The sequence below is a fragment of the Leuciscus leuciscus genome (assembly GCF_965113295.1).
Source record: "Leuciscus leuciscus genome assembly, chromosome: 5".
NCBI lineage: Eukaryota > Metazoa > Chordata > Actinopteri > Cypriniformes > Leuciscidae > Leuciscus > Leuciscus leuciscus.
The window spans coordinates 47074331-47100609 of NC_138729.1; the positions used below are offsets into that span (position 1 = coordinate 47074331).

At 38.1% G+C, this 26279-nt stretch overlaps 3 protein-coding genes across 4 annotated transcripts; 1 reads left to right on the top strand and 2 right to left on the bottom strand.

Moving 5' to 3' along the window:
- Positions 1–1388: 1388 nt before the first annotated feature.
- LOC309499565 (glutathione S-transferase theta-1-like) lies at positions 1389–5698 on the top strand. The gene is made up of 5 exons (XM_082170867.1): positions 1389–1607; positions 1802–1889; positions 2725–2875; positions 3001–3171; positions 3337–5698. Exons 1-5 carry the CDS (start codon positions 1484–1486, stop codon positions 3463–3465), a joined length of 663 nt encoding a protein of 220 aa, XP_082026993.1. The 5' UTR covers positions 1389–1483; the 3' UTR covers positions 3466–5698.
- On the bottom strand, positions 5524–8943 carry LOC309499564 (glutathione S-transferase theta-1-like). The gene is made up of 5 exons (XM_082170866.1): positions 8762–8943; positions 8470–8557; positions 8194–8344; positions 7357–7533; positions 5524–6152 (listed from the first exon to the last, which is right to left on the bottom strand). Exons 1-5 carry the CDS (start codon positions 8883–8885, stop codon positions 6006–6008), a joined length of 687 nt encoding a protein of 228 aa, XP_082026992.1. The 5' UTR covers positions 8886–8943; the 3' UTR covers positions 5524–6005.
- A 593-nt stretch (positions 8944–9536) lies between these two features.
- slc2a11b (solute carrier family 2 member 11b) lies at positions 9537–26172 on the bottom strand. Of its 2 annotated transcripts, none has more exons than XM_082170843.1 (12): positions 26020–26172; positions 24730–24828; positions 22962–23122; positions 22731–22855; positions 17731–17860; positions 16869–17017; positions 14711–14898; positions 13131–13241; positions 12790–12891; positions 10800–10875; positions 10499–10626; positions 9537–10209 (listed from the first exon to the last, which is right to left on the bottom strand). In XM_082170843.1, the coding sequence occupies exons 1-12, from the start codon at positions 26071–26073 to the stop codon at positions 10021–10023; spliced, it is 1512 nt and encodes a 503-aa protein (XP_082026969.1). In that variant the 5' UTR covers positions 26074–26172; the 3' UTR covers positions 9537–10020. The 2 variants fall into 2 exon arrangements, with proteins under 2 accessions (XP_082026969.1, XP_082026968.1); XM_082170842.1 differs by lacking the exon at positions 26020–26172 and adding an exon at positions 25559–25991.
- Between the last annotated feature and the right edge of the window lie 107 nt (positions 26173–26279).

Below are 26279 nucleotides of genomic sequence, written 5' to 3' on the forward strand. Positions count from 1 at the left end.
ACAGAATCTCTTAGAATACAATTTGCATTTAGAAGGATGTACTGTTACTTCATCCTCTACAGTTACAAGACCTGGGGGCGCATTACAGAAATATCCTAACTTTAGAATCCTATCTTATCTGTTTGGTAACCATGGCAATTTCAGTGAGGACCTCATTTAGGACAAAACTATTACAAAATGACATTTCTTAAGTGCATAATCTTAACCACGAATAGGAAAAGGGTAGCCTTTTACAGAAGCATCCTAACTCCACAAAAAATCCTAAAAACTGTCTTAACTTTAGGACAACCCCAATGGTGTCCTAACTTCAAAATTATATGAAAGCCAACTGTAAAAATCACATAATAATAGCCCTGTCCGAGAATGGCGTCACAGATGAAGAACAGCGATGTTTGCTGTTGGAAAGACTTTGTGAACACCTATGTGATGTGCTGCAATTTGACAAAAAAAAAAACTCTGACAAATAATTACAGACTCCTATGAAATAAAAGGATTAGGCTTTGCCTTTTCTACCAAGCTTATCAAAACTTCACTTAATGAAAAGCACCACTAATTTAGTTTCTCCATTCTCCAGTTTTTCCGTTTTACTTCACAGCAGCTGTTTGCAGTAGCACCTCACTGCAGTACACGAGATCCAGGGGGCGGAGTTGGATCCAGATCTAAGGGGTTGGAGATTGTTAGATTTAGGGTTGGGTTTGGGGATCAGGGGGTGGAGATGGGTAGGTTTAGGGATGGGTTTAGGGATCAGGGGGTGGAGATGGATAGGTTTAGTTAAATGTAAGGTGGGAGATCCAGATCCAACTCCTCCCCCTGGATCTCGTGTTCTGCAGTGAGGACCATCTCACTGTTTGGGCGTCGTTGGTTGCTCGGTAACCGACCTGAGAGTTGATTACTGAACTCGATGCAGGGGTTTAAGATTTCCTAACAACAGATAAGATGAGATTTTGTAAGATAGGATAAGAATGCTAAATCAACTTAAAATTTGCTTCTGTAACATGAATTTATGAAAAATCCTTGATTAACTTGTCAGAGGGAGGGGAGGAGGGAGAGGGAGGGGAGGAGGGAGGGGGAGGGCTAAGGGTTTGATACAGGACCACGATGTACCATGCAGGACGTATCTTAAATTCCATTTAAATTTGGGTATGTCCCAGCTACTGACAGTTGGCATGTACACCAAGTGTACAGAGATAGAGAGGGAGAGGGAGAGGGAGGGAGAGAGAGAGAGAGGGAGGGAGAGAGAGAGAGAGAGAGAGAGAGAGAGAGAGAGAGAGAGGGAGGGGGGCTGTCCTGTACTAGCTTGGACGTCCTGTGATTTAGCTAAATTTAAGAACACCCTGGTCCTGTATCAAAATCTAAGTCACGTCACAACCACACACACACCCCTTGCCCACAGCCATGGCCATATTTAAGAGGCAAAGCGACTGAGGGATCCCAAACAGGAAAACTTGTTCCCATACAGAAGAACTCACATTTGCAGTTGACTATGGCTGGCAGAAAGGCAGTGAAAGCGTACTTAGATCTCGTGTCGCAGCCATGCAGGGCTGTGCTAATATTCCTCAAAGACAACAAAATCCCACATACTGTGGAAAGCATTGCGATACAAAAAGGTAAGCAGCATTATCGTGAGTGTGTTGTTCAGTAGAGGAGTTAGGGTTGTCTTGGATGCATTTGTCGACTTCAGATGGAATGAATCCAAACCTGTACAAAAGTTTTGCTGCATATACAGTGATCTTTATATTCAAACTTAATTTCATTAAGTTTAACCTTCACAACTTTCATGTCCTTGAACTTGAACCTCTAGGACAGCATAAGACACCTGAGTTCATCAAACTCAACCCCATGCAGAAACTGCCAGTGCTGGAGGACAATGGATTTGTTCTCACTGAGAGGTAAAGAGAGAGTGAAGCATGAAAAACAGATAAAACCTTTGGTTAAAAGAGCAAATGAAAGTCAGGAGAGAAAGCTGCAGAGATTAGGCATTTAAAACAACGAGGACAAGTGAACAGTACAGCTGTATTATCAGTAGTGTTTCCTAAATGTTTTATTTATTGGTATTAGCTATTATTAGTAGTATTTTACTTTACTATTTGGTATTACTATTTGGCTTGGACTTGGTGCTGGTAATCCAATGCACAGGACAATGGTGACACCAGAATAACAATATTCATGATTCTGAAGCTGAAAACAGAATTATTTTAGACTATTATGCTTGCACTGTCACTGACTATATTACTGTATACTATATACTGACTATAAAAAAATTATACTTTTTACTGGTAACATAAGACATCTGGCATTATCAGGACCCACAAATATTCCCCCATTGCATTATTATACATTATATTTAACATTATATATAGAAGATTAATGTATACTGACACTAAAACTCTGAAAACTAGAATTATTTTTTTTCGCACAATAATTTTTATTTTGGGTGACCTATCCATGATACAGTGTCACCATCCACGATACATATTGATGCATTTTTGTATTGCAATATTGTGACACGATATGTTGTTACACCCCCTAATTATTATGAATTTCTCCCTTCTGTCACTGGGACTGCTGGGAAGTGTGGTAAGAGCTGGTGAAGTCTGTTCGGTCTGTTTAACAAAATCAATCATCATTTACTCAGAGTCAGAATAACATAAAGGCTCAATAAATGATGACAAAATTGTCATAATTTGGTGAAATATTCCTCCAAGCTCTTGTTTTCTGTCACAGTGACACCATATTGAAGTATCTGGCGACAGCCTATAATGTCCCTGATCACTGGTACCCCAAACTGCCAGAGAAGAGAGCGCGAGTGGATGAATACACAGCCTGGCATCATGAAAACATACACACGCACATTTCCTCAGTCTTCTTGCATGAGGTATAGGGTTTGATATGTGGCTAGTTGATATTAAAGCGGTGACATTATTCTTCATCTAAAACTATTTGAAACAACGTTTACCGTTTCATTCTGGCAGACTTCATAGGTTTTGTATTACTTCACAGTTTTTACTGCCACGCATGGGGCTGCCAAATCCAGAGATGCTTGAAAAGGCGCTATCAGACCTGGACGGCACGCTAGACAAGCTGGAAAACATGTTTCTGAAGAGACAGGCCTTCCTGTGCAGTGATGACATCTCATTGGCCGACTTGTTAGCAGTGTGTGAGCTCATGCAGGTAAATAGCGTTGCTAAACACACTGTGAATGTTTACTCAGACCAGTTTAAAGGACCTCTTTAATAAATGACTACCTGCCTTAGTTCACATGGTGTTGAAATGTTTGGAGAAGTCTAAGCTATAGGGCTAAATATCTTTTAAAATACGTTCACTTGTCTCTTTCAGCCCCTGTGCAGCGGGAGGGACATTCTGAAGAACAGACCCAAACTGCTGAGCTGGAGGAGTCGAGTCCAGTCCTCTCTCTCCGACTCCTTTGATGAAGCTCACGACATTGTCTACCGTATGAGAATCTAAACACCCCTAAACTGTTTAAAATAATACAATCTGTAAAGATATTTTTCACAACTATTAATAATTAACATGCCAAAGTTTTTACCTTATGGGATAAATTATGTTTGTTTTTTTGCCTTTTGAAAAGTGTAGGCTAAACAAGTCATTTTGTTAGGAATGTTTTCTAAATGAACAAGTGCTATGGTTTGCTTTGCAATGATACATTTTCTCTCAAAACCAAAGTATAACATGTAAATATAAAATTGTGTTTGTAATATAAAATATATAAATATATATAAAAAATAAACTGTAAAAATATTTATATAATAAAGTGGTACAGTGTCAGACATTCTGGATGAATATGCATTGTAAGATTTTCCCAAAAAATAAACAAATGAAAATCAGACTCAAGTGTTGTGGGATTAACTTTCAGTGACTGGAATGATATAGATTAGTTTGCATAGCATTTCATTTGCTGTACATTGGCAAGGTTCACAAACAATGTTCATATTAGTAAGGACACCAATCTCCCAATCCTCTTTGGTCTGTAATATCCTATAAATAGTATACTAGACAAGTTGTACTAGTTTCTCCTTTATACCTCATATGATATAAATAGCAAAAAAGTCTGTTAGAGTTGCCAAAGTTTTGTAACGTTATTTTAAAATAATCAACATGACAAAACTGTATCGGGATACAGTACTTAATTGCTCATAAAACATATTTAAAACACACACACACACACACACACACACACACACACACACACACACACAAGTAATGCGGTACAATATTGTAAAAGTATTATAAAAGTAATGCGTTACAATATTGCATTACTCCCAAAAATTAACTAATTACTAACATTACTTGTGTGTTGTTTTTTCTCACCAGAGATTTGTTGAATTTTTAATAATAAAAAAAAAAGGCAAACGTAATGGCCCTTTCACACCAAAAGTGAAATGAATAATCCTCAGACTGAAGGAAAAGCAAACTCATGCCTTACTATAGTGGGAGCAGCTCAAACAAACCTTTCAGCTGTGCTGCCATTCTGCTTTGCAGAAGAATAGGACGAAGGAGAAGAAAGTTCAACACTCTTTCTTCAGCAATCAAATGAAACACAAATGTGATGTTTATCTAAAGTCATTTTTGCTTATGGGTTTGGTTGAATTGGATCATCAAAGGTCAGCAGCAAAGACAATGGTAAATAATGTGACATTTATTCTAGAACTACAATCCCCATCAAGTTCACACAGCACACACAACGCCTCTGCATTTACTCCCGATTTCTCTCAACATGGGAACAGGTGAGCTGTCAGTCAATAAATGGGAAAACTAAGTCTTGCGTTACTTGTTTGAAAAAGTAAATCAGATATTGTAAATTTTTAAAGTAATGCATTACTTCACAAGTTACTTGAAAAAAGTAATCTGATTACATTACTTGTGTTACTTGTAATGCGTTACCCCAACACTGTATATATATACATGATACAACCATATTAGACCACTTTTAAAGTTTTAAAACAATTTAAATCCACACTGAATCGTCCCAACCTGCACAGAATGGTGGAGCCAAAGCAAAGTGTCTTCATATCAGTGTCTGAAATTAAAAACCTATTCAAGAAAATTAAAACATACTAAATCGGTTCAAGATTTTTGAGGGATGTTGTTCATCCATTTGTATTGATGGCAAAAGTATCCATTTAATTTTTTTGTTTCTTTGGAAAAAAGATATTTCAGCTATTTAATTCCAAAAGTCATTGTTTATAATTAAACAAACATTACAAAGTTTTGTAGATGCTGCTTTCATTCCATGTTGTAATTGCTCTGTATGCTTTCTAATCGCTCTCCCTGTACTTTGATGCCATACAACGATCGTTCTGCACAGCGCTGCTTCAAGTCAAACACACTTTAAATCTGCAGAGGTCAGGTGGTACAGCGGACATGTGGTACAAGTCGTAGCTCTCGGAAAATTACAAGTTTACACGTGAGTTCGACAAGCACACAAATGCTTTTTACAGTTCAGAATCGTTACAGAAATTACGACACGGCGTGAACGCACTTTTACTACAGTTTGTGTCAATACGATGTACAACTTCAAGTTTATTAACTGATACAGTTTTAATTAGACATTTTCATTACAGAAAGGTAAGGCACAAGAGTGAGAAGACAACTCATCATTCAAGAGCAAACCTGAGTCTTGATGTTCACAAACATTCATTCTTGTAAATACATATTTGTACCATTTCCTGTCAACAATTTTTTAAAAATTACAATTTCTTCTCCTTAAAAATTATTTAAATCATCACAAACCATTACATTTATTAATTTAGCAAATCAGGCTACCATTTTGTTATATCCAAACTTGTGGATAATATATTCCTCACTTCAAACCCTTTATTAATCAAACATAATACTGAGCAAACTGCATATCCATGTCAGACAGATACATACAGTATATGGCAGAAAGTTGAAACACCTTGCCATGCTAGTCATACTGGATCAGTAGTTAGTGAAATATATCAACTGTATAGACTGAATTGCTGTGAATAGAAAGACTTGATTTTTCACAGTTTAGCTGTAAACTTATCTCTTAAACGGTAGACAATGGCATGAGCTTCATCAAAAGAGTCAGAGAGCGCTGACTGGACTCGACTCCTCCAGCTCAGCAGATTGGGTCTGTTCTTCAGGACGTCCCTCCCGCTACCGAGGGGCTGAAAGAGACAACCAAATGATATCAAAGATGCAAAGGCTCTGTAGGCACACGGTCTATTTATGTTTTTACATGTACAATTGTGGATGAATATTAGATTTCGCCTTAATGAATGCCACATTACTATGGAGGACCACGAGCGTCTCGGAAATAGTAAATATTGAGACTTTTATTTTGTTTTTGTTTTTAATTTGAACTGTTTATTGACGGATGTATACATTTTTTTATTACTCTTTTTATAACCCATTAAAATATCAAATAATTGAAATTTAGTTCATTTATTTATAAAGTAATACATTCATTTGGAACACATTTATTATGGCTATATTGTACTTTATTGAAAGTGAAAGTGAAAGTGAAAGTGAAAGTGACACGTGACAGCCAAGTATGGTAACCCATACTTGGAATTTGACCTCTGCATTTAACCCATCCAAGTTAATGCACACACATTAGGAGCAGAGTAGTGAGTAGTTAACACACACACACTGCAAACGTGGATACACACACCCAGAGCAGCGGGCAGCCTTTGTGTGGCGCCCGGGGAGCGATTAGGGGTTAGGTGCCTTGCTCAAGGGCACCACAGTCATTTCCCACCGGCTCTGGAATCGAACCAGCAACCTTCGGGTTACCAGTTCAACTCCCTAACCACTAGGCCATGACTGCCCCATGACTGTACAATTAGTTATTAATTAATGCTTTATTACTTATTAACTAATGCTTTATTTAATGCTTTATAACTATTTCAGAGACACTTGTGGTCCTCCATACATAAAGTCACCATGAAATCAAAATTGGCAATTCTTGTTTTTTATATGGAATATAGCAGTATTTGTTATAAATAGTTTATCTGCGCACATCTTTTTCTTTTTCTTCATATGCCTTCATAATCTGTAATCAAAATATTTTCCTTTCCATCTTGCATCTCTTCTCTGATGACAACCGGTCACTCACATGAGATCAACCAATAGTAAACTACAGCCATCAAACAATCCTATCAATTCCCTATGGGTAAAATCAAGTCCCGCCCCTACATTTATTCTTGTTCAAAAAGCCATTTCACGAAATACAACACAATATGAAAGAAAAGATCACAACTTGTGTTTCATGCTGACTTTAAAAGCTTAAAATTAGATGGTTTTCTAATAGCAATAACTTGTTCACTATTCACAACATCATTATATAGTATGTTTAGCAACGCTATTTACCTGCATGAGCTCACACACTGCTAACAAGTCAGCCAATGAGATGTCATCACTGCACAGGAAGGCCTGTCTCTTCAGAAACATGTTTTCCAGCTTGTCTAGCGTGCCGTCCAGGTCTGATAGCGCCTTTTCGAGCTTTGCAGGATTTGTTGGCTGTCCCGTCATGAGAGGCAGTAAAACCTGTACAGGAATACAAAACCTATGAAGTCTGCCAGAATTAAATGTTTTATAGGTTAAAATGTAAAAATATGAAATGTATTTTCTCACGGAGAATGATGTGATAAAAACTGCATTTCTGTCATGACAACTCTCGGAGTGTTTGGCATGGTAATGGATATGTCAGTGTTGATATGTTTGCTCTAGGTGGAATAGATCTGCTACGCTGCTGCTGTAGGTTATTGCTGCTGCTGCAAAGCAAGTACAGGACTTGCTACTGCCGAAACATTCATGACACGCTGCTGTGAGCAAGTAAGACATGCTGCTACTGTACAATATAGAGTACATGAATTACCCGTAGCAGATCTATACAGGTGGAGCTGGGGAAGGTGGAGGGTTCTTGAAAGCACGCTGCAACTGCTACAGAAAATGCTGACTAAGTATTTGAAAGTTGAGCAGCGAGCTCATTGGCTACTGATACAGCAGAAACCAATCAGCTGTGCCCTATAGAATGATGTGATTGCAAGCAGATTGAGTTAAGGACCTAAGGATCAACCTGCGCCATCCAGTTTCATGACAGAACCTTGTATGTATAATAATGTTGTTTTTGATGACGTAAAGCATGTCACAATGCTGTCGCTGCTTTAAATATCATGTCAACTAGCCATATATCAAACCCTATACCTCAAGCCAGAAGACTGTGGCAGCATGTAAACGTGTGTTTGCATGATGCCAGGCTGTGTATTCATCCACTCGCGCTCTCTTCTCTGGCAGTTTGGGGTACCAGTGATCAGGAACATTATAGGTTGTTGCCAGATACTTCAATATGGCGTCACTTTGACAGAAGACGGTAAATAATAGAATAGGTTAACAATACAAACAATAATTCAAACTACTGCAACTAATAATAATTTCAATTTTAAACTTCTAAATGCTCTTTTTTTTCTAACTACACTTTACCTCTCAGTAAGAACAAATCCATTGTCCTCCAGCACTGGAACTTTCTGCATGGGGTTGAGTTTGGAGAACTCAGGTGTCTTCTGCTGCCCTACAATTGCATTAAAGTTGTGAGTGGTTAATGTAGAATAAAGTTCAGTAAATTAAGTTTTAGTAAACAACGTTCTGAAATAAATACAGGACTATATAAATCGACAGGATGACCTTTGTACTGGCTTGGATTCAAGCCAGCTGGACTTTACAAATGCATTGCACAGCCTCCACTGAACAAATACAACACAATAATGCTGCTCACCTTTCCGTATCGCAATGTGTTCCACCGTATGTGGGATTTTGTTGTCTTTGAGGAATATTAGCACAGCCCTGCATGGCTGCGACATGAGATCTAAATAGACTTTCAATGCCTGTCTTCCAGCCATAGTCAACTGCAAGTGTCTCCCCCTGTATTGACAGAAATAACCTGTATTCCTGCTTTGTCAAGCGTCACTGGTCGATAGTCCAATCACAACCTTAAAAAATATATGCTGTCTTCCTGCAGGGGGCTGATAGTGGCTCACAAACAGAGAACGTTCTCTTATTTGAGACATTTGTACATTAAATAATCTATTGTTTTAAATATATTAAGTTCAATGATTAAAATTGGCATTCTCCTCCTATAATCTCTATACATTTATATTTTTTAAAAACTCAAGTCATTGTAAACGACAGTGATTGGTCGATTCTTATCAGTGTTGAGAAAAGTAACAGATACCACGTGTTTCCACGTGATATGACGCTGCGAGACTAAACGAAACGTAATCGATTATTATTGTAAAAATAAAAAACGTTACATAATAATTTGAGACTAAAACATCCCTGATTCTGAAAAATACAAACCTTTTTGCACACGTGAAAACATTTAGTTTAATGTCATTTTTCTATCCAATTTTTTGTTGACATTAAAATGAAGTAAATGCAAGTATGATTCATGCAGTGATTTTTAGAGATTGTAAAATACCTGAAAACTTTAAGAATGTTGAGAATAAAAGATAACTGACTGTGGAAAAAATACAGAGCATTATGTGTTGTGAAAAAAAATCCTTTATTTTCAAAATGTTTGTTGACATTCAAATAATTTCAAGCATGTTTAATGCAGTGATTTCATGACTTGTATCTTTCTCGCTTAAGGTCACAATATGAATCCATTTTACAGAATTAGAGCAGAAACCTGTATCGTACAAGTACACTGATTCTAAAGAGTATTGCTCCATAGAGTTTTATCCATATTCATTTCTTTCAAATACATCCGAGATGTAATACTATTGAAGGTCCCTCATTATGTGACTCTCCTTGATATAAAAGATAGTATTCATTTTGAAAGCACATGATTTCGTGCAGTCTGTATGTGAATAACTGATCACATGCTTACAAATCACTATATAGTACACTATTGTTCAACATAACTATTTTTAATTCAGATATTTGCTGATCTCACATTTCCATGTATTTTGGGCATATTTTACGCATGCCCTTTAAAATATTAAAATACAGTACTTTGTGAATGTATTGTGTGTTTTACATTGGTGTGGACAGTAGAGGGCCCTCAGTACCACTGGCAGCAGTGAGCTTCTTTCTAGAGCGAAACTCACTCTGAATCTCCAGAAATGTCTTGTTCTTGGTCTCTGGGACCACAAAGAAGATGTACGTGGCCACCAAGCAACAGATAACGAGGAAAACAAGGAAGCAGTACTGCTTTAGGCCATTCTGGGAGAGATAAAGAACAAATTTACATTGTTAAAAACAAAGCCGTTAAAGTCACGTTTTAAAATAACTATCATTAAAAAGTAATTAACTCTCATAATTTTACAAAATATGCATGGTAAATAATATGGTCCAGTGTCTTGGACAAACACAGTTGCTTTGTGAAATATAATAAAAAATTTGGATAACCCATTCTGTACATAATACACAGTGTAGCACCAAATGTTTGTGTAAACCAGTCCCACTCAAAATGCACTTCTCTAAAAAGAGGGGAAAAGGCATTTGTATATACCACAATAAATGGGAAGATCATGCCGATTAGGAAGAAAGAGGTCCAATTGATAGAGCCAGAAATCATGTATGCAGCAGGCCGATCGGTTTGGGTAAACATCTCTGTTGTTAAAATGTTTGTCACACCACCTAAAGCACAAAGCACATTTATATCACTGATCAAACTAGTGTGTGTTTACACCATGTGTGCCAATGCACACAACAATAGTCTAGACAGAATACAGTTTGTATTATTGTTAAAAGATTACTGAGTTATGTAATTTTCTGTCTTTGCTTTCTTTCTTTTTTGCTCATTCATTCACCTGGTCCAAGGCCAAAACTGAGGATGAAGGCAAAAACACAGGTCATACTAAGGTAAGGAACCCAAGTGCTGGACTCCTGTGAGGGAGAAACAACAAACACATCAATAAATTGCAAGAAATCAATAACTCTATACGATAACTCTATACAAATAAACTTGAATTGAATTGAAAACATTAAATTAAATCTGCATACATATAAATGTTTGAAACAAATATTAAGATCACAAACGTTATGCCATTTTTCAACGTATCATACAGTATGACTGCAGTTTATTGAGACATTTGACACTCTTAAAAATAAAGGTTCCTATTGGAATTGGTTCCACATAAAGTTATAGATTGTTGTATTGGGCAGCAAATATAAAATATAGCTGATTGTTCACCCAAAATAAATGTTGCTCACCCTCATGTCGTTAAAAAAACCTGTAAGACTTTCATTCATCTTCGAAACAAATGAAGATCTTTCTGATATAATCTGAGAGCTTTCTGTCCTAATCCATATGAATTGAGCGGTTTAATCCAAATTTACTGAAGAGACTCGATTGCTTTATATGATGAACAGATTTAATTTAAGCTTTTATTCACATTTAAACATTGATCAGCGAACATAAACAGAAGCTCAACCGAATCTGCTTGACGCATGACAACAAACCTCATTGGTTCCTGCTGAAGCTCAAACATGACGCGTAACACGAGAAGGAACCTCATTGGTTCTTGTAGAAGCTCAAATGTGACGCGTAACACAAGAATGAACCTCATTGGTTCTTGCAGAAGCTCAAACGTGCTGCGTAACACAAACGTGCTGCGTAACACGAGAATGAACCTCATTTGTTCTTGCAGAAGCTCAAACGTTCTGCATAACACGAGAATGAACCTCATTGGTTCTTGCAGAAGCTCAAACGTGACGCGTAACACGAGAATGAACCTCATTGGTTCTCACACGTCAAGTAAACATGCTTGAGCTTCCGTTTACCACAAATGATGTGTGAGTTTATGAATGTTTATGTGTGAATAAAAGACTAAATTCAATCTGTTCATTATATAAAGTGATTTTGTCTCTTCAGAATATTTGGACTAAACCGCTCAATTCATATGGATTAGTTCTACAATCTCAAAAACTTGTTGAAGCATCAAAGTGTCAGTTGTGTAACTGTCAATGGGGAGACCGAAAGCTCTCAGATTTCATCAAAAATACCGTCATTTGTGTTTTTGACGACATGAGGGTGAATAATGATGGCAGAATAAAAAAATTTGGGTGAACTGACCCTTTAACATCCATGGAACCTTTGTACTACACAAACGGTTCCTTATGGGAAAAGGTTCTGTATGTAACAGAGGCCAGATAGTAAGAGCTGTGCAAATAAACCTCACTCCCCTGGCCTCAAGAGTATCACACTGATGCTAAAGGTTGCGATCTTTACACTCTCAAAATAAATCTACAAAAATTTTACCTTTAGGTGTTTAACAGCATGTCACTGGGGTAGTACCCTTAAAAGGATCATTTTTGTACATATTTACCCCTAAAATGTTCATAGTAGTACCTTAAGGGTACATATTACTACTACTAATATGCACCTTTAGGGGATAGATATACAAATTTGTCCTTTTATGGGTAGGCTACTGCCCCATTGAGAAACTGTTTTGCATGTTTTTTTTCTGACAGTGTAGTCTCACCTCCTCTGCTGGTAACACTGAATCCCACTCGTCGTGGTACGAGTAGAACCAGAGGGGTTACATTTAGATTATTAAAATGTTCTTTACAATGAGAAAAAAAAAGGTCTTTTAGAATTTTTCTCTGAAAGGTTCTTTGGGGAACCTAAAATTGTTCTTCTGTGGCAATGCAGCAAAATCCCCTTTTAGAGCCTTTATTTTTAAGAGTGTAATAACATATTGACACGGTGCACAAAATAAATATATTGAGAAAAACAGCAAATATACAGTAGTATAGTATAGTATTAGCATATAGAATTTCTTATAGGTCACTGTTAACCTGAAAAGTCAGTGCGACGGTGAAACAGACACAACACAGGCTCATGAGAGAGTATCCACCGATAATCAGAGCCCTTCTTCCCAAAGACTCGATCAGAAGACCCTGAAACACACACACACACACATCCTTTCAACATCGGGTTTCTAAAGTATAATTTTCTAAAATCTCCATGCAACTACTACTAAAGGCTGAAGCACAAAGCACGAAGCAAAATTTGTCAGATCAGCACTGTGTGATTTGTGGGACATGTCTCTGGATCTAGGCATATGCCAAACGATTTTATGCCAAAAATGCTTTCTGAGATTAACGACTTTGAGCTGGTACACAAATCCCAGACTTACACACGTCAGTGCAGTGATGCACTCGCATGCTCCGGTTCCCACTGTAGCGTAAGGAATCTTGTCAGCTGGAATCCCAGCCTGTGTGAACACGTAGTCTGCATAAAAATAAATCTGAAGGGAGAGAAATCTCTATCAAATGGGGTCACAAAGACACATGTACATTAGATTGTAAAATTGTGCGACAGTTGCTTTGAACAATGACAATAAAAATGTAAAGGGAAAAATCCATTAATTTCAACAGGAATTAGGAAAACGTTTCTCACGTTCCCCCTTGATTTTTCTGTAAGTTAAAGAATGTTTCTTATATTGTCGACTTTTTAAAAGTCACGTAAATTTTTATGTAGATTTAGTCTTAATTTTGAACAGTATATCTAATTTTGAACACTTAAACCTAACAAAACCGTGTCTGAAATGTGTGTTTGTGCTCTCTCTTGGTTTGATGCTTAATCCAATGCAATGACATTCATATATTTACTTTTTAATAGTGCTTAGATTGTCTATATATAATGTTTGGGCCTACTGTTCAGCATTGGCTTTGCTTCACTTTCATGCATATTATATGAGCTGAGATAAAAGGTCACAAAGATACTTTTTCCCCCTCTTTTATAATCATTTGCCTTGAAGAAAAGATCAGGGTTTAATTCACAGCAGGCCGTTCACATGCCATTTTGGAGGGAGGGTGTGTTTTTTGTTTGTTTTAATAGTGCACATGTCAGCAGTCAAGGCTAATCATTTTATATTCCAAGCCATTAAAGGGATAGTTCACTTTGAAATTAATTTTTGGTATGTTTTAGCTTACCTCAAGGGCATCCAAGATGTAGGTGTCTTTGTTTCCACAGTAGTTTCAATTTTGATATTTTCAGGTCAAACCATTCTTGTCTGTCAGTCATATAATGCATGTCTATGGTCACCGCCTCAAAGAGCATGCACAGAGAAGTCCAAATTAAACAATTCCCCATCGTAAGTACACATTGATGGCCTAAGACACGAAACGAGCGGTTTGTGTGAGAAAACGAACAGTATTTATATCGTTTTTACCTCTTGAACACAGCCGCGTCCAAATGATCTGAGAGCGCGGGCGGGTATAGATATATACACACTAGATGTCACCTTGTCTACGGCAGTTCATTGGAACGAATGTCTTTAAGGCGACATCTAGTGTATATATCTATGCACCAGTCTGCGCACACGTCAGATCAGATCACTTGGACATGGCTGTGTACAAGAGGTAAAAACGATGTAAATACTGTTCGTTTTCTCACACAAACCGCTCGTTTCGTGTCTTAGGCCATCAATGTGTACTTACGATGGGGAATTGTTTAATTTGGACGACGGGGAATTGTTTTAATTTGGACTCTGTGCTTGTGTTTTGAGATAATGACCATCGACCTGCATTATATGACTGACAGACAAGAACGGTTTGACCTAAAAATATCAAAATTGAAACTACTGCGGAAAAAAAGACACCTACATCTTGGATGCCCTTGAGGTAAGCTAAAACATAGCAAAAATTAATTTCAAAGTGAACTATCCCTTTAATGTGAAGTTATTGTCTCTGGGTGTCTGAGCGAGATACACACCGCGTTGATGCCGTTGAGTTGCTGGGACATGTGAATCACGAAGAGGGTCAGAAGCTGCCAGCGAAGATTGCTGTCTTTAAAAAGCTCCCAGGGCTTCTTGGGTTTAATGCCGATCGCACAGTCCCTCTCTCTCTCTATGTCCTCCTTCTCTCCATGGTACTTATCCGGGCCATGGAACCACGTTAGAGCTGAAAGAAAGTGGCAAAGGGCATAACATTCCTTTACTCACGAGATGCTCTTCTCCTCGCTTCAGTTGTTGGTTACGGCTGAACTGATTTATCTTCCTTACAACAGTGTTCACATCACGACAACCGTTCAAGAGGGATCATGGCAATGAGATTTTTCGCTTCAGTATTTAAATGTTTTGATTTTCTGGTTATACACAGCTGAGATGAGAACATTATATTCACTTCAATGGAATCATGAGTTTAAATGTGTCTTATGACCTTACTTGCCAGCAAAACATGAAAAACAGATCAAAGCAAGCAGGAACCAGATATAGTTTTTTTTTTTTTTTTTTTTTTTTTTTGACCAGTCATTTCCTGACTTGAAAACTTACATGCTGATTTTGTGGTTTGTTTACCTGGTTATTGATTAACTGTTAATATTATTCTTAATCTGACCTGGCATGAAGCACATTGGTAAAGATTGTAGAAAAATGTGCAGAACTTTTACATGGACAGTTGATATTTCATTCTGATATTTTCTGTAAACTGCTTAATTTGCCATATCACTCCTTATTTAGTGAGATTTTGCTTGTTTTGAAGAAACTAGTACATTTGTTCAGCTAGGGTGCATTTAATTGATCAAGAGCGACAGTAAAGACATGAATAAAGTTACAAAAAATTCAAGTAAATATTATTATTTTGAACTCTCTGTTCATCACAAAATCTGATTAAGAGAAAGTTCCATAAAAATATTAAGCTGGCGATTTCAACATTGATAGTAATAAGAAATGTTTCATGAGCAGAAAATCATCATATTAGAATGATTTCTGAAGGATCATGTGACACTGAATACTGGAGTAATGATGATGAATATTCAGCTTTGATCACAGGAATAAATTACATTTTACAATATATTCAAATAGAAAATAGTTATTTTAAATTGTAATAATGTTTCACAATATAACTGCTTTTACTTTAGTTTTTATCAAATAAATGCAGTCTTGGTGAGAACAAGAGACTTGAACAAAAAACCCAGACTTTTCCATCAACTGATTCCACAAAAATTATATAAATTTGGATAGCAGAGGACAAATACTCTAAGCTTTATCACTACCTTTACAACAAGTAAAATTTTATATTAACGGGTATGTATCCAACAACATCCCATTGGCACTAGCACCATCTTTATTTACAGTTTTTGCTAAAACACAATTTCTGAAACCTTGCTCCATTTTCTGAAAACATTAAACACAAAACCTCATCTTCAAGCACTAGTTACAAAACCATTTTTAATCTCAGAACAAATTTCATGTTTTTCCGTCATTGTCTTTTGATGAACGAAAACATGTTCTATCATAGTAGCTCAAAATTGATCAGAAATTACTACTCTGCTTTGCTCTTTGCAATTTTTTTTTTGTTCTTCCTCCTCCTTGTACCCCTATTTTTACAGTACTGTACCCTGCATCTCACAAACTTATCCTTTGTCTCTGTGATACTGTAATTCTTGTTCTTTGTTGATATGAACCTGCAACCAGTCAAAATCTATTGAGCAGTCAGTACTGTAAACAAATGGTACTGTTAACAATGTTCAGGGCAATACAATTTGTTCGTTGTACAGTATACAGCCTACAATGCACTGTACTACAGTATGCAATACTAAAAGGGACAAAAATCAAAGGAGTAAACATGTGATCAGTGTGCTTCTTCTTGTCTTTGGGCTGGGTCAGGCCAGAGCACTTCGTCGACATCACAAGCAATATTGTCCCTCCTCCTTTCTTGCCCTCCTCCCCCTCCCCCTAGTCTACTGTAAGTGAGATCTGCAAATTGTGTTTTACCATGTGAAATGGTTTAAGGCATTGACAACAGACTGCACAATTAGCTAAATGAGTTCAGGCAACTGAGAACTTTGTTCAGCCAATGGGTTTTTAGTGTTTTAGCAATTGAGAAAAACTGTAAACAATATTGTGCACAGTTATTGAACCAGTCCGTACCTTTGGTGCAGGCAACATCATCTCCACGGTCGATGAGCAGGTAGCGAGGGCTCTCGGGAAACCAGGGCAGAATCAGCAGCTGCAGTATGGCTGGAATACAGGTGGTGGACAAGAGTATGGGCCAGTACTCCTCCTTACCTAACAACTCTCTGAGAGAGAGAGAGAGAGAGAGAGAGAGAGAGAGAGAGAGAGAGAGAGAGAGAGACACAGAGAGAGAGAGAGAGAGAAAGAGAGAGAGAGAGGGAGAGAGAGAGGGATAGAGAGAGGGATAGAGAGAGAGAGAGAGAGAGAGAGAGAGAGAGAGAGAGAGAGAGAGAGAGAGAGAGAGAGAGAGAGAGAGAGAGATTTACTGGCATGTTGAGTTAGTAAATATAATTTAGTAGGCTACAATAAGAGGAATCTTTTGTATGCTACACTAATAGCAATTTAATAAAAAATGCCGTAAAAGCAGCAATATTGTGTAATATTATTACAATTTATATAACTGTTTTGGAAAAGCTGGATTTTCCTCCTGTCTTCAGTGTACATAAGGCTGTTTTTCTGTAACTCTGCCATTATCAGACATTTTGAGTTGAGGAATTAAAAAAAATTAAATGGTAATAAATATTATAATAAATAGGGTATTTTCTGTAAATTAAAACTTTATTTATTTATTTGATGCTGCATCCACTTTGACTTGAGACAGTATAAAGTCAAAGATTGTTTTATGGGTCAGCAAATAAATAAATAAAAACTTTTTGAATAAACTACCCCCTTTAAATTGAGTAAATTTCAGGGGGGGGGAATCAACAGGAGACATATTTAAGACAAATGTTGACCCTCCTCTTATGCTTTATGTGGTGTTAATGCCTATGTTTCGTACTTGAGGCCAATCACTTGTCCTGTTAAGATCCCCCCGGTGATGAAGATGGAGGTTCCCATGGACATGGCTCCACGCAGAGCTCTCGGTGCGATCTCACCAATATACAGAGGCTGCGCACAGATTGCGATACCTGTCAATCAAATGAGATGTCAGTTATGGGATCATAAACAAATGCTCATAATGTTGTGCAACTTATTTAATTCAATAAGCTTCTCATTCATGTTCAGTCATTTAACAGATAGGCTACATGCAATTTATCATAAAGGCAACAACTAATTCTATCCAGCAAATCACTTACAGAAATTCAAAACATGAAATGAATGCATTTTAACCACTTGCATTTATTTTGGGATTGCTTTGTCTCAGGAAGGCCAACAGCTTTTTCACTGTTGTGGGAAAATATACTTTCAGCTTTGCTGATTATACAAAAGAAGATATTCTGACTAGATTTCATATTCAAGAATGCAAATGTACTAATTAAAAAAACTATTTATGACTTTACGGAGTGAAGCAAGGCTGTACATGAGAGGGAGTAAAATCTTTCCGTGGCAGGGGCAGCTGCCACCGGCGCCTGTCACTCGACCTGCCACCGCTATATGCGCCTGTCACTCGACCTGCCACCGCTATATGCGCCTGTCACTCGACCTGCCACCGCTATATGCGCCTGTCACTCGACCTGCCACCGCTATATGCGCCTGTCACTCGACCTGCCACCGCTATCTGCGCCTGTCACTCGACCTGCCACCGCTATATGCGCCTGTCACTCGACCTGTCACGGTTATACGCGCCTGTCACGGCTATTCGCGGCTGTCCCGCGACCCGTCACGGCTATTCTCGCCTGTCCAGCGACCCGTCACGGCTATACTCGCCTGTCCAGCGACCCGTCACAGCTATACGCGGCTGTCCCGCGACCCGTCACGGCTATACTCGCCTGTCCAGCGACCCGTCACAGCTATACGCGGCTGTCCCGCGACCCGTCACGGCTATACTCGCCTGTCCAGCGACCCGTCACAGCTATACGCGGCTGTCCCGCGACCCGTCACGGCTATACTCGCCTGTCCAGCGACCCGTCACAGCTATACGCGGCTGTCCCGCGACCCGTCACGGCTATACTCGCCTGTCCAGCGACCCGTCACAGCTATACGCGGCTGTCCCGCGACCCGTCACGGCTATAAGCGCTTACCACTCGACCCGTCACGGCTGTATGCATCTGCCTTGCGTCCCATGAGCTTTAAATGCGCCTCTCACTCGAAGTCGAACCACTGTTTGTGTGTGTCACGTGACCCGAAGTTACTGTTAAAAAAACAAAGTTGACCTGGAAACCGCATCCCGATTCTGAATGTTTTTTTTTTTGTTTTTGTTTTTTTGTTTTTTTGTCATTAAAATGTAACACTGTTTAGGCAAGATTTGAAAAGCAGACGAGAAGACTGCCAACAGACCAACTGCAACCAGCAATTAGAGGATTTTGGGCAAATTGCTGAAAAATCATACCTAACTTATAAGATGGTAAATGGTAGGCTATCACTTTCGACCAATAGGTGGCGCAGTTACGAAATCGATGTGATTTTGAAATCTTTCTGACTTGAAATCTTTTGAATATCCTTTGAATTACAAAATATTGTATAGGCTACAATAGCTTGGCCGTGACTAACGTCTCAGTCCAACAGTAGCTAGTGCAAGTTTACCTTAAGATAGCATGCGAGGTTGGCTTGATATAGCCTATGATTATTATTATTTATTATTATTATTATTATTATTATTATTATTATTATCATCATTATCAATATTATTATTGGTATTATTATAATTATTATTAGGCTAAGCCTAGCCTACTACTATATTGTGTAGGCTACATGTAGAATTACAACTAGCCCAAGACATCTTTATTTAACCGTGAGTGACAGGCGCGCATAGCCGTGACGGGTCGCGGGACCATAGCCGTGATGGCGGGTCGCGGGACAGGCGCGTATATGTGACAGGTCGAGTGACAGGCGAATATAGCCGTGACAGGTGAGTAAAGTTGTGACAGGTCGAGTGACAGGAGTAGGTGACGGGTCGCGGGACAGCCGCACCCGTGACCGTGGGTGGTAGGCTAGGTGCTTCAGCACCCCCAAGAAAGACCAAAGCACCCCGATAGCACCCCCAAAAATAATTTCTGGAAGCAATTATATTTTGGCTGTATTCTATGGAAGCCCTGAACCGCATTTTTAAGAAATAATATCTCGTTATTTCGACATAAGAAGTCTTATTTTGACATAATAAATCGTTATTTCGACATAATGGGGAGATTCTAATCTGCATTAAGCCACATTAAGCGTTCTTATAATGGTTTTCTATGGGAGGAAAATGCTTAACGTGTAATTAAACGTTGCGTTCATATCTGATTTTTGTACATAGCATAGCCTACTTTGTTATGATTTTAGTATCATAATGATTAATAAATGCACGCACAATTATCCATGAACTTGATTTGAACAAATGTCTTTCAACTTGACGTGCAAAATTCAGAATTAGGCTAAATGAATGTACAGCAATTTGTACAAATAGAGAGTCTATATGCCTACTATTGTAGCCATTAAATAAGCGGATGTAGTTTCATATTTGTTAAAATATTATAGTATTATTTTTTTTCCATTTATGTTGATTTAAGAAAAGTGAACAGCACGAGTAAGATATGCGCAATATATCGAGAGACATGGAGCGGGTCAGACATGATTTTGACTTCATTCAATTTTGTTTTGTAGAAAGCCTTTCTTTAAAGTGAATTTCGTTTTGTATAAATTGTATCTTAATTTTAATCAATTTTTCATCAACCAATTGCCTGGAATCTGATTTAATAAGTAATAGGAAGCATATAACGGACACTATAATCATGGAGGCGCCCGCGCGGTCACTTGCATTGCACGTTAACTGGAGCGCATCTCATCCTAACTTAACGAAACTCAGTGTATGCCTCACACAGACATGAGAAATACATCAAATAAAACAAAGCTTGAAATGTCTTTAAACGAAATAATTCAAAAGGAAAAGAAGGCTCCTCTATGATTATGTAATCCATTATGTGCATTTCTCTCTAGGCCTAATTGGCGCGTTCACTACGAATATGGCGATCGTCAACTTCATATTTGCAGCACTAGTTTATTAATAAAAATCTCGCTTGTTGCACGCACACATATTATGTCGGAATAACGAGATATTATGTTGAAATAACATTATTATTATTATTATTAATAATACATATTTTATATTTGATTGAATGCAGAATGTTGCGCTTGTTCAATTTAATAAAATTAAAACTTTAATTGTGGTCATTAAAATAATTGAATATTAAATATTTAGTGGGCAAGTTTTGCTCATTTATATAGGCTACAGGCAGCTCCCCCTGTCAATGATCTAGCACCCCCAGCACAAAAAAAATCTCTGGCGCCGCCCCTGGCCGTGACGGGTCGAGTGACAGGCGAGTATAGCCGTGACAGATCGCGGGACAGCCGCATATACCCGTGACAGGTCGCGGGACAGCCGCATATACCCGTAACAGTTCGCGGGACAGGCGAGTATACCAGTGACAGGTCGCGGGACAGTCGAGTATACCCGTGACAGGTCGCGGGACAGTCGAGTATACCCGTGACGGGTCGCGGGACAGTCGAGTGTATATACCCGTGACAGGTCGCGGGACAGTCGAGTATACCCGTGACGGGTCGCGGGACAATCGCATATAGCCGTGACGGGTCGCGGGACAGGCGAGTATACCAGTGACAGGTCGCGGGACAGTCGAGTATACCCGTGACAGGTCGCGGGACAGTCGCAAATAGCCGTGACGGGTCGCGGGACAGGCGAGTATAGCCGTGACAGGTCGCGGGACAGCCGCATATATACCCATACCAGTGACAGGTCGCGGGACAGTCGAGTATACCCGTGACAGGTCGCGGGGCGGGACAGTCGCAAATAGCCGTGACGGGTCGCGGGACAGGCGAGTATAGCCGTGACGGGTCGCGGGACAGCCGCATATACCCGTGACAGGTCGCGGGACAGGCGAGTATACCAGTGACAGGTTGCGGGACAGTCGAGTATACCCGTGCCAGGTCGAGTGACAGGCGCATATAGCGGTGGCAGGTCGAGTGACAGGCGCATATAGCGGTGGCAGGTCGAGTGACAGGCGCCGGTGGCAGCTGCCCCTGCCACGGAAAGATTTTACCCTTACTGCTGTACATTGATAATATTAGAAACTCTCTGAATAAAAAAATCTATTAAGACTTTAAATATTTGTGAACCTTATAAAGAATTTATTTATAATTTTATTTAATAACAAAATATTTATTTTCTTTTATATATTTTGACCTTCCCCTTATACTTTTATAGATTGCTGTACAACGTTTAATATTTGTATTCATTAAAAAAATACACTAAAAGTCAGAAGTTTGGGGTTAGTAATTTTTTTAAATGTTTATTCTCCAAGACTGCATTTATTTATTTAACAAACAACAATATTGTGAAACATAACAATTTAAAATAACTATTTTCTATTTGAATATATTTTAAAATGTAATTTATTCCTGTGATCAAAGCTGAATTTTCAGCATCATTACTCCAGTCTTCAGTGTCACATGATCCTTCAGAAATCATTCTAATATGATGATTTGCTGCTTATGACACAATTCCAATTATTATCAATGTTGAAAACAGTTGTGCTGCTTAACATTTTTGAGGAAACCATTACATGTTTTTTTCAGGATTCTTTGATCTTTTTTCAGGATTCTAGAGAAATCAAAAGAACAACATTTATTTGAAATTGAAATCTTTTGTAACATTACAAATGTCATGACTGTCAATTTTGATCATTTTAATGCTATATGTATATATTTATAGTATATATTTCTATTATATATTTCTTCAAAAAAAAAAAAGTTTGAACTATAGTGTATAATGTTAATGTTGATTGAATAAAAAAAAAAGGATCAACCTTCACTAATTTTATGTGCTTTAAACCTTGAGATATGTACCTGCGTTTACTCCTGTTAGGAAGCGTCCAATGATTAAAAGCTCAAAAGTGCCAGAAGGATAACTCAAGCCCATGAAGAAAGCAGCCAACAGAGCAAATGTGTTGTTAAACAACAGTGTCCCTTTCCTAGAAAAAAGATGGGAAAATTAATCTCAAGACTGTAACATCCCTAAAAACTTAATTGAATGCATTCTTCAAACACATTCTATACAGTATTTTGTCTTCCGTTCACCTTCCAAATCTAATGGCCAGAGTTCCCCCAACGGACGCTCCCACAAGTCCACCAAGAGTGAATATGGACACTATGGTGGACCAGAGGAGAGTGAGCATCTGTGTGGAGATTTCCGTGTTGTAGCGCTCTGTCCATGTCTGATTAATGAAGTTCTGTACAGACTGATAGGAAACACACAAGCAAATGGAATAAATACTGTCTAACATGAAAGGAAAGGGTGCATTTAAAGGTGCAGTAAGCGATTTCTGAGAAACACTACTGTTGATTTTTTTTAAAACGACAACCAAAACAGGCCCCTCCCTTCGTAGCTCCGCCCCCAAAGTGACGAACAGGATATGCATCTGTTCGCGCAAGTATAGATGAATCAGCTGAATCAACAACAGCAGCATTAGTTTTGTGAAACAGCAAATCCAATGTTACTCACGTATCGAGAAAAAACAAAGCAACCTCAGCGTCCGTTTTCAGGCCTTCCCACTCTCTAAAGTCCCTCCAGGGCTGGAAGGATTTTCTAATACTAAACGTATAGGGTATGCAATAGTTTTATAAACACTTTTTGTTGTATTGGTTGAAACTCTTCACATCCTGATAGCAATCAATAATAGAAGTGGTATATATCTTCAGTGGAAGTCTCAGGACCAAAAAATGTTCATCCAATCATTGCATGCAGTCCGAATGCAATGATATGATGTCCGACCTGCCTCGTAATCGTAATTACCTTCTACCCCGAGCTGTTCCTGAATTAATGCGTTTCTATGTCAACACTATCAACACCGAAATGAATCTGCAGCAGTCAGGTGATACAACTAGAGCTCTGTAAGTAGTTTATGTTTATTATTATTGTAATGTTATGTGCTTTGAGACATGTAGTAATTTAATGCCTTCTCTCGTGACTCTTTGCTGACTCTGCTGTGTGCGTTCATGTGTTTTGAAGGAGGCGTGGCTTTGGAGACGCTCTGAAGGGAGGGTGGGATCTCATGCTTTCAAAGCTAGCTTGCTATTGCTAGCCTGTTCGAATGCCTACCCTACCTTTAACGTGGGTCCTACAGTATAGCTCTTGCTTCATCTGACCTTTTCCTCTTTGATAATATCTCAGCCATCTCTCTTTCTACGGTCTTTCAAATGTCCCGGCTGCTCACTCTCCATCATCATGAGTGTATGATGATCACTCTGATCCACTTTGTTTATGCAAGGACTATGTAACAAACATATATTTTTTTTCAGCACACACAGATGTCTAGCAAATATTCACAAATTTATTTGTTTGTGTGTTGATTTCAATTTTCATTAGCTTTTCTCAGAAACCACCAACTGCACCTTTAACTTGTAATAATAATAACATGAACAATATTTTGTCAAACAGAACATCTTAGAATATCCATTGCTAATCTAGGGTAATGTGTGGACATTGTGAAACATGGTTAAAATTGACCCTGAGTTAACAATTAGTTAAAGTGCAAAAAGCCCAAATGTGGGTTTTGGATTCAGTGGGCTACATTTAGTCAAATTTTTAGCAAAAATGTGACAGGAACCAAAATTCTCATTACATATTAACTAACTACAGATTTCATGTGACTTGTAATCTGATGAGCGACTGCAATAATAACGTATACATCATACACACACATAACCTAAGTAAAGTATTTTGACTTAACTCCTCTTAATGTGACTGTATAATGCATATTATACAAAGTCTGCTTTATATGTAAACACAAACAGGCTTAAGTAAAGTGCTGAATAATCTGGTAAAGGGTTGATGCACATTTCTTACCTTGGTCGGTGCATTTATGATAGAAATATTGTACCCATACTGAAAGGTTCCACCAATGCCAGCGGCCCAGACAGCCAGAAGAAGAGACTTACTGGGAACCTGTAGATAACATAGTACAAAAGGCATGTTCAGACGTGATTTTGATCTATACTTGCTGTTAACAGCTAATATTTATACTGGTTCGGAGTAGAGTAGAGTAGAGTAGAGTAGAGTAGAGTAGAGTAGAGTAGAGTAGAGTAGAGTAGAGTAGAGTAGAGTAAAGTGAGGAAAACTGCAGTTTTGCATGCAACAGCAGCTGAAGAGCAACAAAAATATACAATAAATATGGCAACACTTTACAATAAGGTCTCATTTGTTAACATTAAACATGAACTACAGAGCAATATTTTGAAAGCATTTATTAATCTTTGTTAAAATTGTCCATTGTTTGTTCATGTTAGTTCACAGTGCATAATGTTAACATATATGAATTAGTAAATGTTGAAATGAACATTAAGATTAATAAATGCTTTAGAAGTATTGTTTATTGTTAGTTCATGTGGACTAATATGGTTAATCTTAACAAATTGAACCTAGTTGCAAAGTGTTACCAAATATATGCATATGCAAAAATACAACAAATATACAATAATAAAAAATAAAAAAAATTTAATATGCAAGACATATAAACATAGCAAGTGCTTTTACAACTTCACGTCCTGTCCATCACTGTTCATTATAGTGCTGATAGTGCACACGTTATAACCTGCTAGTCCTGAGTATTCTTAATTATAATACATTTGTTATATGTATTTCAAAAATAATATTACTAGAATAATTTCAAGCATACCTTTATTTGTCGAACGGGTTCTTTGAAGTCTTTAAGTAAAGGCTGATATTCCTTTAGCTCTCCATTGTCTTTGCCCATTTTTGAAACTCGTCCGAAATATTTTAACATTTCACTTAATATTCCAAACGTCTCTTAATCACGGATTCAGAGTGTCTCTGAAATATGAACTCATCCTAGGACAGAACTGCTCTTAGAGCTCTAGATGAGGTGCATAACAGATATACTAGCAGAAATACAATCATGCTGTTGTTCAGAGCATGAACAGTGAAAAATGCATTGGTTCAGAGTTGATTCAGGATGAATTTCCCTTTAGAGCCACAGAGAAGCTCTGTAGGACGTTTTTGGGATATTTTTGTCCTTTAACACATGCATGTCAATTGCTTTTCCACACTCAGTCCTGTGGATAATGCACTGAGAGCCTTGTGGTGGACCATGAATTCAAAATTCAAATGAAAGCTTACCTTTCTTCTTAAAGTCGTAGACTCTTCCGGCTCGTTCATTTTGAGTTCATTCATTTTTAGCAACTTTAGAATGCTAAAGAAAGGAGTTTATTCCATCATGCCTTATAGGTCTCACAGGAAAGATTAACTTTGAAGGGGCGGAAGGTCTGTGTGCAGTCATTAGAGTAATCATAAGCTCAGATGACCACCACTGGACCAACCTGAGGAGCAAATTCTGAATTATGCATGTAAGATTACAGTTGGATTGTCCTCTAATGGTT